This window comes from Marmota monax, unplaced genomic scaffold (assembly GCF_021218885.2).
Source record: "Marmota monax isolate L192 unplaced genomic scaffold, Marmota_monax_Labrador192_F-V1.1 WCK01_AAM20220418_F8-fsc00353, whole genome shotgun sequence".
NCBI lineage: Eukaryota > Metazoa > Chordata > Mammalia > Rodentia > Sciuridae > Marmota > Marmota monax.
Window position 1 is genome coordinate 434,657 of NW_026692700.1, and position 13,647 is coordinate 448,303.

At 50.5% G+C, this 13,647-nt stretch overlaps 2 protein-coding genes and 1 long non-coding RNA gene across 5 annotated transcripts in view; 1 reads left to right on the top strand and 2 right to left on the bottom strand.

Moving 5' to 3' along the window:
- Positions 1-4,023, bottom strand: part of Usp36 (ubiquitin specific peptidase 36) — a 33,742-nt gene extending 29,719 nt beyond the window's left edge. For 2 of the 3 annotated variants that reach the window (XM_046446659.2, XM_058579975.1), the window contains exons 1-3: positions 3,914-4,023; positions 1,270-1,411; positions 111-265 (exon numbers count right to left, since the gene is read on the bottom strand). In XM_046446659.2, coding sequence (XP_046302615.1) covers positions 111-116 — 6 coding nt within the window. In that variant the 5' untranslated portion in view covers positions 117-265; positions 1,270-1,411; positions 3,914-4,023. The remainder of the gene's footprint in view (positions 1-110; positions 266-1,269; positions 1,412-3,913) is intronic. The other variant, XM_046446660.2, reaches the window with a different exon arrangement.
- A 212-nt stretch (positions 4,024-4,235) lies between these two features.
- Positions 4,236-6,404, top strand: LOC124094076 (uncharacterized). The gene is made up of 2 exons (XR_006852122.2): positions 4,236-4,805; positions 6,171-6,404. It is a non-coding gene; the product is annotated as an uncharacterized LOC124094076 (long non-coding RNA).
- A 2,672-nt stretch (positions 6,405-9,076) lies between these two features.
- Positions 9,077-13,647, bottom strand: part of Timp2 (TIMP metallopeptidase inhibitor 2) — a 41,577-nt gene continuing 37,006 nt past the window's right edge. Inside the window, exons 4-5 of the mRNA XM_046446662.2 lie at positions 13,216-13,340; positions 9,077-11,832 (exon numbers count right to left, since the gene is read on the bottom strand). Coding sequence (XP_046302618.1) covers positions 11,635-11,832; positions 13,216-13,340 — 323 coding nt within the window. The 3' untranslated portion in view covers positions 9,077-11,634. The remainder of the gene's footprint in view (positions 11,833-13,215; positions 13,341-13,647) is intronic.

Below are 13,647 nucleotides of genomic sequence, written 5' to 3' on the forward strand. Positions count from 1 at the left end.
CACCAAGTGTCTGCAAGTCAGGCTATTTCCTTCAAAGGGACAACACAGGGCCCCAATGTCTGCTCAAAAGCAGGGAAACACTTATTTGTGTACATGCTCTGGTTACTTACACACATATAGCCTTGTAATAAAGGAACAGCACACAAGGGGATGGGCACATGTCTGTAGACCTATGCTCTTCAGAAGAAGGCCGTGGATCACGAGGCTCCTGAGCACGGGAAATCAGGCTAGTCCCCAGCAGAAAACACGCCACCAGACTTAAAGGCTTAGTTAGGAATGCGAAACATCTCAAAAACTGGTTACATGTCAAAATGATAATATTTTGTATATATTGGGTTTAAAAAAATGAAAATCAACTTCACCTCCCTTTTTTACTTTTCCAATGTGGCTGCAGTAAAACTTAACTTTACATTTGTGGCTCTCATCATATTTCTATCACTGTATGTACAAATCATCTAAAACTAAGGGAAGAAAAACAAAAAGGAAACAAAGTAATTTTTTAAAAAGTGAAGGAGAAGTAAGAAAAGAACAAAGGATCAGACCTGGAATAGCATGTACAAGACACCTAATGTTAGACAAAGGTTCTCCCACCTCTTTCAAATAGCAAGGAAGAAGTAGGCAGGAGGGGACACAGGTTTTAAAGGTAGCCAGTTTGGGTCACTCTGTCATCTTTAACTACCCATGCAGGGACAAGTACTTTTTACAAGATCTCCTGTTCTTGGATTGTAAAATACAGACAAAAATAGGTGGGAAGCTGGCTGCAGGGACTAGAGAGCAGGCTCATTACACTGGGCCTGCCACCCCTGGCAGGTGCAGACTCTGCAAGGAGGGGAATCCCTCCCTCACCTCAGCCAGCTCCACCCACATCACCCTGCTCCCCGGCCCCTGTCCTAGCCAAAGCTTAGACTGAGCCAGTCAAAAAAACATGTCCCTGAAACTGCTCACTCCCTCCAGACAAATGAGGGTTCCCAGGGTACCCGGTACTAGGAGTGCCTAGGGAATTAGCTAGTTACACCCCAAAGTCCGACCTAGTGAATCCATGGATCTCTAATTAAGTCTTTCAAATCTCTTACCGTGGGCCCCCTAATTCCATACAAGAAGAGAAATCCAAGGAAGTTATTCTTTAAAAAAGAAAGCACGGCGCTCTGGTGTCCTCACCAGAAACTGTTGAGTGGGGGTTATCTGAGACTTCTTGCCAAAGCAACCAACTCAGCTGGGCACACTCAGCAAACAGGCAAGAAAGAGGCACTCAGACCTTTGCAGGCTCACCTGGGATGCCTGGCCGAGGTGGGCTGCTCCCCCAACAGCGGGGAATCAAGTTCTCTGGGCACTTCAATCCAGGGACTCCCAGAGGATGGCCTGTTCAGTCGCCAATGCGGCCACATGCAGAGTCCAGAAAGGGTGTCAGCACCTGTGGGCAAGCAGTGAGACCATGACCCAGGATGACTCTTCCCTGCTGTCTCTTCAGTCTTTCCATGAATGCAGTGTGGGAACTGCGACCTTTTACCAGGACAAAGTCATCATTAAGGTTAAAGGGATATCTCTGTGGCTAAGCTCAGGATACGTCCAGAGAACTGTGCTAACCAACCACAAATTATTGCAATGTACACACAAGGATGACACTGTTACCTGCTCCACATCTTTACCCAGACACTCTCCACACCTTCCAGTCCACTAAAGTCTAAATCTCATCTCCAAAGAGTAAGGGTATTGTAATAATAAAGTTGTCAAACTTTTACTTTGCTTGGTATAGACTTTAACTTCTATCTATAGTTACTATGACTTACATATAATTAAGGTGCTTAGAAATGTTTACAGCAAAAATTCAAACATACAAAGTATAGAGGGAACATGGCCCCGGTGCTCAGCTTCAGTAGCTGCCTGACCAATCCTGATTAGCTCCCCCCAACCCAGGCTGCTGTGCAGCAAATCTCATACCTTCCATCCCATCCTTAAATAAAACCCTATCAACATCCCCCACCAAAAACCCCCATAATGGAATGAACTCAGAATAAGGGACAATCTGCAAAGCGATGACATCCATTCCTCTAAAACCCTCCCCAAAATGTCACTGGGATTTTTTTGGGTCACAATTTCACACCTTACCATGGCCAGATGAGAATCCTGTCCTGGACCAATATGGGTCCACTAGCTCACATTCAGAAGCTACTTAGCTAGAGGATTAAGCAAACACTCAGGAAATTTAATCAAGTTCCATCATGGATAACAAACTACTCTAATGCAGAGTCGAATATTTTCAACAATTTTTCAAGTTGTGGCAGAAAGATCAATATCTCCAACTCCACCTGAAACATTAAGTAATGACCTAAAAACTGCTCACTCTCTGAGGTGTAGGAACCAAGAAAAATATTCTTGCAATCACCAGTCAGCCTCTGGTGTGCATCCTTGTTAGCACAGACGCTCTCTGCAGTCCAAGAACAGCTTACAGCTTAGACACACATTTCTGCTTCTGAGATGACTCAAGTGCAGCCTCCTTGTAACAAAGCCTCTTAAATACATTCTCTCCCTCCCTCTTCCCTTTAAATTCACTTCCAAGATAAACTGCACTCGAGATTCACAGAGTCAACCACAAGCTAGAGAAGACCAGCCCAAGACAAGAGGGTTGGGGCCTCCTTGGGGCCCCTTAGAGGGGGCCTGCCAGACACCCCATGCATCCTGGGCAGAGCCAATGTCTCCTTGGAGCCTGCTTCTTGGCATCCACTGCAGAAACAGGACTATGTGTGCAGTGGGGTACTCTTCCCTCTCCTGTCTGTTTTAGGATAGTACTCTGGTACTAAGGGCTCTAGGGAGCATGTCATACAACCAACCCATCACAAGCAACTGGCACTTTAAAACCCACATCTCCTGCCAGGTCTCATCAGGGCGCTCTTCCATGGTGACCATGAGGAAGGTTACCTTCTGCATATCTCAGTGAAAGGAAGCGCGTCTCTGCTCCACACGCAAAACGCTCTCAACCCACTTTGACCTAGCCCTGGATAAAGTCTGGTCCCTGGATAAAGGATACTTTTGTGGGTAAAGGCTGCCCAACTGGACACAGTCTGTTACTTTCTCCCCTGCCCTTGGCTCCTACCTGGGTCCAGTTGTGCCCTCCATCCCGGCAGGGTCACCGCAAATCCGTGCTTGGACTGCACAATCCAGGACCCAAGACTTTTCTGAAGACACCACCGACCCCTGATGACACAGCTCTCCCCCGGCCCACACCAATCCCTGCATGGACCAGGGCCTCACACCTCTTCACTGAGGCTCGGCCTCGGGCCTTCCATGAGGTTCTTGTAAAGTCCCTCCGGAACAGTGTATCCCCTGCCCCCGTGCTCCCTGGGTCATCCCAAGACCTCTGTGGATCCTCTTGGCCCTCGGTGGGGTCACCCAGAGACCCTAGAGGGCAGCGCATCCCCTGTCACGCCCCACGTCACCCTGAGGCCCTCGTGGACCCTCATGGCCCTCCACGGGGTCACCCCGAGCCCCTCGTAGACAGCGAACCTCCTGGTGCTCCCTGGGTCATGCCAGGACCTTGGTGAATCCTTGTTGCCACCGCCGGGGTCACCCCAGACCCTTGTGGACAGAGCATCCCCCAGGCCACCTTGAGACACTCGTGGACTCTCATGGCCTTCCGTGAGGTCACCCCGAGCCCCTCGTGGACCCTCGTGGCCCTCCGCGGGGTCACCCCGAGCCCCTCGTGGACCCTCGTGGCCCTCCGCGGGGTCCTCCCGAGTCCTTCGTGGACACCGCATCTCCCGGCGCACCGCGGACATCCCGGACCCAGGCGGACGCGCGCCCGCGCCTTCTCCGAACGCCCCGAGTACCCTGCGCCCCGCCACCCCTTCCCGCGCCCCAGGCCCGGCGGAAGCCCCCTCGCGGGCCTGCGCCCCGCCCCGCCAGGCCCCAGCCTAACCTGGCCCCCAGCGGCCCGCGGCAGGCCCGCGCAGCGCTGGCGTCTCCTCGGCCCGGGCCGCACGCGCACCATCCGGGCCTCCAGCGCCTCACACACGTGTCACAGGGACGCTTAAAGGAGTCGCACTTTGCCGCCGCTCTTTGCCGGCACCGAGAAGTCCGGGCTGCTTTAAGAGGCGGGGATATCTTGGGCCCTCTTCCTGGATCCGCCCACCGCCGCTTTACGCGCCGTCAGCGTCGCCTCCCGGTCCGGAGGTCCCGCCAGCCTACGCAGTGACGCAAGCGCGCAGAGCCGAGACGCCCCGCCCCCGGGCCGTGGCGCAGGAGGTTTCCGCAGAGCTCTTGCAGCACCGCCACTTCCGGGTCCACGGCGTGCCTGTGGGCAGGCGGGTGCTGCCAGCCGAGGCGCAGAGCGGGGGCTCCCTGGGCCGGCCAGCGGAGGAGGGCGCCGAGCCTCTCTCACGCGCGGGAGGGGCTCCTGCCTGTCACCTGGCCTTGCGGAGAGAGCGGCGCCTGGCCGACTGGAGCTTTGTGCCATTGGAAACGAAGGAACGCTCGCAGCTCCCCCGCGATGAGCCCAGTACCAGGGAGGTGGCTCCTGGGGTGAGGGATCAGTTTTGGTTTTCAGCTTTCGAAGTCTCTGGATACCTGAGCACGATCCTCCAACTCCAGCTGTCACCTCTGATAGTTTTTCCCTACACGACTGTACGTGAAGGCCTCGGCCGAATAGTTACAAACAGGGATTGCCTTTGCAATATTTCTAAAACTTCCCCTAACCCTTGACTTGATTGGCTTTCCTGTCCCCGTTCTCCAAGGCAGATGGAGAGAGTGGCCCCTGGCCCGACTTCAGGAGCTACCAGAGCAGCAAAGGCATCAACTATTTTTTCCAAAAGGTAGAACTTGCGTACATAATCCCTATGTTCCTTGACTGATAAGTTGCCGAGTCCGGCTGCAGCAAAATAACCGGGGGGGTGACGAATAACTTGTGTACATTGATACAGCAGGAGTAGGAGCCGTTTAGTGCAGGACAGGAGCAGTATTTATACATTCCACACAGCTTATCTATTAGCATAAACTAGATACAGCAGTCAACCAATCAGTAATCTCCACACTTAATGGCTTGCTTTTGTTACTTCTCAAACCACTCCCTCTGGCATTTTGCCAGGCACCATCCAGACTTGTTTAGGAACTCTATCATTCCCCTGGCAAAATGCCAGGTGTTATTTTGACTTGTTTACAGATTCTAACATTTCCCCCTTTTGTTTAATTTAAATAACGACCATAGTGGTTTTTACAGAAACACCATAAATAACCTGCTACAAACAGAAAGGGAGGATGCAAAATGCCACAATACCAAGCCACTTGATGGCTCCATGCAAGAAGCCCTTGGAAAAATTATACCAGCAATGACTCTGTTAGCAAAGATACTGAGTTACAATTTGTTGTAGATTACAGTTTGTTGTCTCAGTCCAGGTAAAGTAGTGTCTCAATAGATTAACTCACAGTCCAGGTAAATCACAGTCCAGGTAAGTTCTGCAGACAGCTAGCTTAAATCACAGTCCAGGTAAGTTTTGCAGGCAACTAGCTTGATCCGAAGTCTTGTCCGTTTCTCAGCTGAAGTCTTGTCCGGTTTTCAGCAACACTGGAAATTCTTCCACCTTGGTCTTTACCGGCACTGGGACAAAGGCAGGAACTCAGGATGGCTAAAGAAAATCCTATAGCATTCTACTAAGAAAACAACCTTCTGAACAATTTAGTACATTATCTCAAGGTTTTTTACATTTGAAATAAGCCTTAATAGTGCTCATTACTCATTAGCTTCCAGGTGTGGGAGAACCATTGTAGTTTAGTTATTGGCATTGAAAATGACCAAACATCAGGGACACCAGTAGCATCTTCTGCTGGCTGTAGTGCCTGGGCAACCCCAGATGGCCCTGGGGAGTGTCCCGGACTCAAACTGCTACTGGGCACAGGGAGCAAGAGCCTGCGAGACTGTGCCTCCAGGTCAGGTCTAGATTTGGGCTCGCAGCAGTGGAAGAGCCAGTTCCCCGGCCAGGAGGCGGGGAAGGGCCAGTCGCCACCGCCTCTTGGAAAATCCTTGCTGCGCTGTGACCGGCTTGCACACTCAGCAGCCGCCTCTCCGCTTCACGCACCCTCCGGTAACGAAAAGTATTTAGTAATAGCCTTTTGCTGCAACTTTTTTTCTGATAATCCTTCTTCTGAACAAAATAACAGGTGTTATTTTGACTTGTTTACAGATTCTAACAATAAGTAAGAGTGATGAGCCAGGTGAGACCACAAGCGCATCGCCCAGAGCTAATCTGCAGCCTCTCCACACACCTATAAGCCAGGACTGAAGAGGGAGAGAGGGAATAGATGTGATTGAACAAAATTCGCCTTACGTTTATTACTTGGATGCTAGTGTTCTTTGGAAAAGCAAACAAGCAAAAACAAAACTGCAATAGTTTGAGATTAAAATTGTGTCCTCTGTGTAGGAATTCTTTATTTGCCTTGTGAGGTGGGCCACCCTCCTAATCCCAGCAACTCAGGAGGCTGAGGCAGGAGGATTGCAAGTTCTAGGCCAGCTTCAGCAATTTAGTGAGACCCTGTTTAAAAATATTAAAAAAAAAAAGGTCTGGAGAGCCATCTCAGTGGTAAAGCACCCCTGGGTTCAGTCCCCACTACCCAAAGGAACAAACAAACCCCATTCTGCTAAAAGTTTTAATTTGAGATCTTACTCTTTGCTTCTTGACCACTCTCCTGTCCCCTGACCAGAGTGGGCTCTATTCAAGGACTCAGAGACAACTCTCCCTATTCAAGTCCTGATACATTGTATAAAACCGGTGATTCCCTGTATGTGTTCTGAGCTAGGAAGCCAGCAACTGGCAGGGGAATGGGGAGGCCTGGGTTTTATTCAGGCTAACTGTTGCTTTGCATACTTTTTTTTTTAACCCAGCCCAGCCTCTTTATTTCTAGGTAGATAGGCAGCATGACTTCTGCACCCCACCTCAAATCTACCTTCACACCCTTCTCTGATGTTGACCCAAACCCCACTTCTTTTGCAGGCTCAAACATGGATTTGTCTAACGTTTTATTTGGCTATTTTCATTAGAATGCTCCTCTTGATTGTCACAGAATGAAAATCTCCATATCATTTTGTTTCTGAATGTCTTGTTTTCAACAGTCAATTTGTTTCTTGCAGGAGAAAAGTTGCTAAGAGACCAAAATAATTCCCCTATATCAAAGCTCTGCCTCTCACTGTAAAAGATTCAAGGCAGCAGTGAGGCGAGTGGGGGGGTCCTCTCACAGCCGGACCCCAAGGCCACAGGCAGACCACCCATCCAAGAACTTCAGTGTTAAGGCAAAGTCTGTGGTCACAGCAAATCCCCTGTGATAAAAACTGACACTTTTTTATTAAAGTTAAGTAAGGTAAAAATGTCCACTGGTAGGGTACTTTAAAGATATTTTTAGGACATTTAAAGGACTGCAATCTTTCCCATCCTATAATCCTACTAATGGACAGAAATAGGTGCTCTCCTATGGTGTGCAGTAACCAGACTCAAGACTCTTTCACCAGCCGTCTTGGTGGCCCCTGACCCCCACCAGCCCCTTGGCTCTCTAGCCTGGATCTTGTATTTGCAGTTGGGACCTACAGTCTGCTGGCTGGCTGCTCCAGTTGTCCCCCTTACTTTCTTTCACAGGGTGAACAAGCGTGATGGGGACTAACAGCATCTGGGCACCCCAGTGTGTCTCAGATGGATTTAAAATTGTTTACAAAGACCAACAAAACTTGGATTTTTTTTTTTTTTTAAACTGGAATCAGGGGCACATGGAATTTGTTATACCATTCTTTGTGGGATTTTGTTTTGTTTTTGTGTATGTTTGAAAATCTCCATAAGAAGCTTTGCTGTTTTCTTTTAAAGTCATATTTGACCTAAATACATACATAAATGAAATAAGTAGCCATCTTCTGTGTGTTGTTTTCTGAGACCCCTAAGGTGGCTTACAGGTTGGAAGAGGCCACAAACTCCAGGCAAAGCCATTTGTGTGACACTGAAAGTCTCTGTGTTACTGTTACGTGCAGCTGAGCCACTTCCCTCAAATATTTTTTTAATATTTTAATTTTTTTAAAAAATATTAGTTCTTTGTAGTGCCCCAGGTATTGTTCCACAGGGGAAAACAATCCAAACACCCTGCGTGGGTGATGTTAATTGGATGGTGTTCACATGTCTTATGGAAGAGACGAGGGAACAAACTTTGTTCTGCTGACTGTACTGCTTAGCTGTGTAGAGTGGGAAACAATTCTTCCCATTGCTCCAGAATAACAAATTCTGCATGAGGGCTAGACGGTTAATTTGTAAAGAAAAGAGAGTTGTTTAGCTCACAGTTAGGGAGGCTGAAATTTGGGGAGCTGCATTAATGTGGCCTCTGGTGAGGGCCCCCTTGGCTGCATCCTATCATGCTGGAGGGCATCATGGTGGGAACTCAAGCAAGAGGGAGAGGTCAGAGAGCAGGGAGGGGCCAGTATGACCCTACTGCACCCCATCTCTTAATGTCCACACTGAGGACCAGCACACAGAGCTTTGCAGGACATGCTCAAACAAAACCTACACCACAGCATGAACTGATTGCAGCCAGTGAGGCTTATCTGGGTCCTGACTCAGAGCAATAGAGCTTCAAAAGGCATTCATGGATAATTGGAGATGTCAAAACACTGACTAGGTTACTTGACGACATTAATAAATACTAAGTAGGTGATTAAGGTGTGATAAAAACATTTTGGACATGTTTAAAAATAGTTCTGGCTGGGTGTGGTGGTGCACACTTGTAACCCCATTGACACAGGAGGCCGAGGCAGGAGGATCACAAGTTGGAGGCCAGCCTGGGCAACTTAGCCAGACTCTTTTTCAAAATAAAAAGGGCTGGGGATGTGGCTCAGTGGTAGAGCACCCTTGTGTTGAATCCCAGTACCAAAAAGAAAAAGAAAAAAAAAAAAAAAAGCTGTCTTCCCTTCTGCCTGCCCATGTCTTCAAAGCATGCTAGCCTCACAGGTTTCCTCAGACACAGAGGACCCTGTGCCCACCAGACGGTGCCTGGCCCCCTCCTTGAGCTAGATAGCGGCAGTGCTGAACGTCGGAATCAGACACACAGAGAGAGCCAGCAGTCTCTTTGATAATACTGTTTATTGTCCATTGATGGAGCGGTCACTCAAAAATGATACAAAGCAGCAGAGACATGCGCAGTCTGCAGGTTGACTCTCCACGACTCTCACGTGCTCCCAGCACAGGGGGGTCTCGGACTTCACATCCCAGCACGAAGAACACTTTGCTCCCCCCACAACAACATAAAAATCCAAACAAAAACAAACGAAATCAACAAAGCTTTAAATTACGGCAGCAAGTCTGATATTCCTTAATACTTATCAAGCAAAGATTTGAACACAACTACGATGTAAACTTCATTTTAAATATTTTGAGTTGCTTGCGTGATGAAAAGAATAAAGGGAGAGAAGAGCAGTGCTTAGAAGACACCATAAATTAAACAATGCCAAATGAGATCCTTCTTCACCTGTACAAATGTCGTGGCTGTCCACTGTGAGGGTGTGGAGCGGCCTGGCCCTCCGCTGCCACAGGGCACTTTGCTCGGCATGGTCAGAAATCCAAATATAAAGGCCATCTTTCCTGACCAACCTACTCAAAGATACTTTGCAATTATCTGAACCAGAGAATAGAAGCAAGGCGGTGGAAAGAGCAAAGATGCTCAGGAAGGTCTGAAGGGACCCTCCACCGTAGGCCAGCTACACGCCACAATGTCCACTCTGGGTCCAATGCTTCCTCAATGCAGAAACCGTTTTTTTTAAAAGTGCAAGTCTAACACCTACCAAGGGTAATTAAAAAAGAAATCATCATGGGGATGGTTACAGCGGATGTCAGAAACAACCCGAAACATTGAAGAAGTCAGCAGAAACAGGAGCAAATCTTACATATGATATCACCATACAGGAAGCAAACAGGGCGGGGTGTTCTATTGACTGCAGGGGTCTGGTGGTGATGTATACACTGAAATCACACGGACTGGTCCATCGTGACATCTCACCAACTGGACATCACTGTACAGCATGAAAATGCCCCCAAGGCAGGGGCTGATTCCTGGATGCTCTCCCGGTCTGTCCTAGAAAGGGGAGTCGACAAGTTCTGTGCTGACCAGGTCCCGGGTGGGCATGGGGGCTGCAGCCCCTCGGGGGTCAGGAGTCTTACGGTTGCTCTGGGGTCGCTGCAGAATAGAACAGGCTTAGACGGTGGTGACTTCGGAAGCATTTTGCAGAAGGACTCTCACAGGGGCCTGGGGCCAGGGTGGGGGGTGGCTGGCTTCAGCATCACTCTGTGTGTGTGCATAAGGTCTATGTGTGCATCATGTGTGTCCCCAGAAGAGCATATCTTTACAGCATGGGTAGAAGGAGAAAGAAGGCCAACTGTATTGTGACTGAGAAAGTTCTGCCTACTTGAACCCCTATTTTATTGGCATCAGAAGACCATTTCTAGGGAATAAGTCGGTTCCCCAGTTCCCTCTGAAGGGTTTTAAGTGGGTAATCTTTGTGACATAAGAAAGCAAGCAGGCCTTGGCATACCTGCCACTTAGGTTCACATATTATCTGAGAATTCATCTTTAGAAAAATGAGATGTCTGTTAAAACAGGCCACAGTGCCCCGAGGGCCTGAACACAAGCTGCCTGGGTGCCCTGGTTGGGACATCTTAATAAGCTTAGCTCACATCACTTGGAGAAATCTGCACAGAATCATGATTATCTGTCTTGGAGGGAGATTTCACTAAGCTTGCCGGGGCACAGCAAGATCATGTCCTCAGTTTGCACAAACAGAGAGCCGGGTGGCCAGCCATACACTGCCCTGGGGAAAGCAGGTGGGAAGGAGGCCAGAGAAACCCGAGAAGCTCAGGACAGAACTCTAAGAGCATCTGGGCACACCCCAGCCCTGGACCTGCCCCAGCTCAGGGCTTCGCAGGTCTGCAGTGCAGGACTGAAAGGCCTTGCCTAGAGCTGCGGCATGGCTCAGTGAGGGCCTCTCCCTCCAAGGCCCTGAAGGAGGAATTCTGCAAACTCCCAGGATCGAGTCCTCCAAGAACGAGCCACCAGTTCCAGGGCTACTCCTGGTCCCGAGGGAGTCACACGTGCTGGGAGATTGTGATGGGCCCAGGGAAGATGGGGGACACTTGCAGGGGGCAGGGACTGCCACCCTAGGCCAGAGGTGGACATGCCCCTCTCAGGATGACAAAGACCTGGTAGGCCTGCTACACAGTCTTGCAATGACCCTCAGGAGTTTCTGCAAAACGCACATTTCCAGGCTCTGCCCTAACCAGGCTGGGGAGACCCCTGCATGCTGCCTGCCTGGCATCTGTGATGGGGACAAAGATGCCTGGGCAGGAAGTCTGTGGGTCCCACCCCTGCCTGTGCCCAAAAATCGAAGACCAAGACACACGGTGCCCAGGTGGTGGATGGAGGGAATGTGGGAGGGACCCTGGCCCATCTCTTCCTCCAGACTCACAAGTGTGTTCAGAAGGAAAATGGGGGCGGGGGCAGAATCATACTAACGTGGACCCACTTGGATGACTGTTTTATTCATGCTGTTTCCAGGAAGGGATGTCAGAGCTGGACCAGTCTAAACCCTCGGAGGCTTTTCGCTTGGCCACAGGCCTGTGGTCACCCTGCCTACGGGTCCTCGATGTCAAAAAACTCCTGCTTGGGGGGTGCCGCCCCGCGGTACCACGCACAGGAGCCATCGCTCCTCTTGATGCAGGCAAAGAACTTGGCCTGGTGCCCGTTGATGTTCTTCTCCGTGACCCAGTCCATCCAGAGGCACTCGTCCGGCGAGGAGATGTAGCATGGAATCATGGGGCAGCGTGTGATCTGGAGACACATGCAGGCAGATTTAGTTGGGGACTGAGGAATCAGAGAGGCCAAGGCCACTCAGGGGACATCCAGAGCCCAGCCGTGTGCCACCAAAGGTGTTCAAGGACAACATCTTACTGAGTCCCACACTCTCCATACAGTGGCAGGTGGCCACCTGGGGAAGGCCAGGACCAGCCTGCCCCCTCCTGCCTTCCTGTCCACCTGCACTTAACAATGAGACAACTACAGCTAGCCTGCCCTCCTAGAGGTACAAGGACAGCAGCGACAGCAACAACAACAGAAAGACCCTGTCTCTAAATAAAATACAAAATAGGGCTGGGGATGTGGCTCAGTGGTTGAGTGCCCCTGGTTCAATTCCCAGTTAAAAAAAAAAATTCCTGGAGACAGATCCCTGTCAAATAAGAAGGTCCTTTCCTTACTCTCCAGCGTGAGCTCCGAGATGACAAGCAACTTGCATTTCGCAATGGAACTCTCAGCCACAAGAGGGTCACCACCTTTGTGGCTGTACAGAGATAAAGGAAGAGCTGGCTTTTGATGTCTGCTGGGTGCAGAGCACCGTGCTTGGTATGCATGTAGCTGACATCATGGGTTTGCAATTCACACCTTGCACCTTGCCCAAGCTAAGGGATGGGCACCAGCAGGAAGGGCAGGAGGCCCCATGGTCAGCTCTGACCAGCACAGGCTACTCCTACAGCCTGGCTCAGCCAGCACCCCCGGGAACATGGAGAGATGCCCCAGCAATGCTTCCTGTGTTGGGGAAGAGGAAGGGGCAGGGAGGTGCCAGGGCACTGGAGACAGCAGAATCCCAGCCCTGGAGCCCCAGGGAAGCCCTCCCCCGCCTTGGCTGCCTCTGAGGGCTTGCATGGCTACAGTTCTGCCCAGCACCCCCAGCAGCAGAAGGAGACAGGCATTCTCAATAGAACCCACGCATAAAGGGAGCTCCGTGGGGAACTGCCAGGAATGCTGGGAAACCCGCGGAGCCTGAGGCTCTGGCTCACTGGGCTCATGAGGGTCTGCACCCGTATGTGTGTAGGACCAGCCCTTCCCATGCCTGAGGCACTGGCTCACGAGGCTCTGCATGTAGGTCTGTAGGACCAGCCCTTCCCATGAATTCCTTTCCCTACAAGACTTGACTTGCTAGAGGCTGCGGGGACAAACTTCAGCGTGCCCACCCAAATCCCCTTCTGCAAATGTCCCTTGTCAGAGATGCAACTCAGGGCTCTCTAGGGACCAGGGTCCAAGGCTGTGTCCCCAGCCAGCCTCTCTTCAGCTCTTCAGTCAGGACCCTGTGGACTGAGGGGCCTGGGTAGCTGGGGACCCAAACCCCAGCTGTCCACTTGGAGACGCCGTGGAAGCCGTGGAGGACACAGGCCTGCTCACCTTGCACTCGCAGCCCATCTGGTACCTGTGGTTCAGGCTCTTCTTCTGGGTGGTGCTCAGGGTGTCCCAGGGCACAATGAAGTCACAGAGGGTAATGTGCATCTTGCCATCCCCCTCAGCCTTTCCTGTGGACAGACAGGAATCACGTGCTCAGGGAGAGATCACCTCCTTCCACCCATCTCCCAAATCTGGAAGCAGCTCTGGGTGCTGAGGTTTTTATGAAAATACACAGACTGTTATATTCTGAGTTTTAAGATGATACACGTTCACAGAAAAAAAAATAAAGGAAAGAAACCTCCTGTCTTCATTATCTGCTGCTGCCTGGGTCCACTTCCTCCCAACACCCTAATGCATGCTGATGGACACACCGAGCAGCCTGTGTTATTACAGGTCATCTTGCTCCCGGTTTTACTGTCACCAAGCCATATTTAT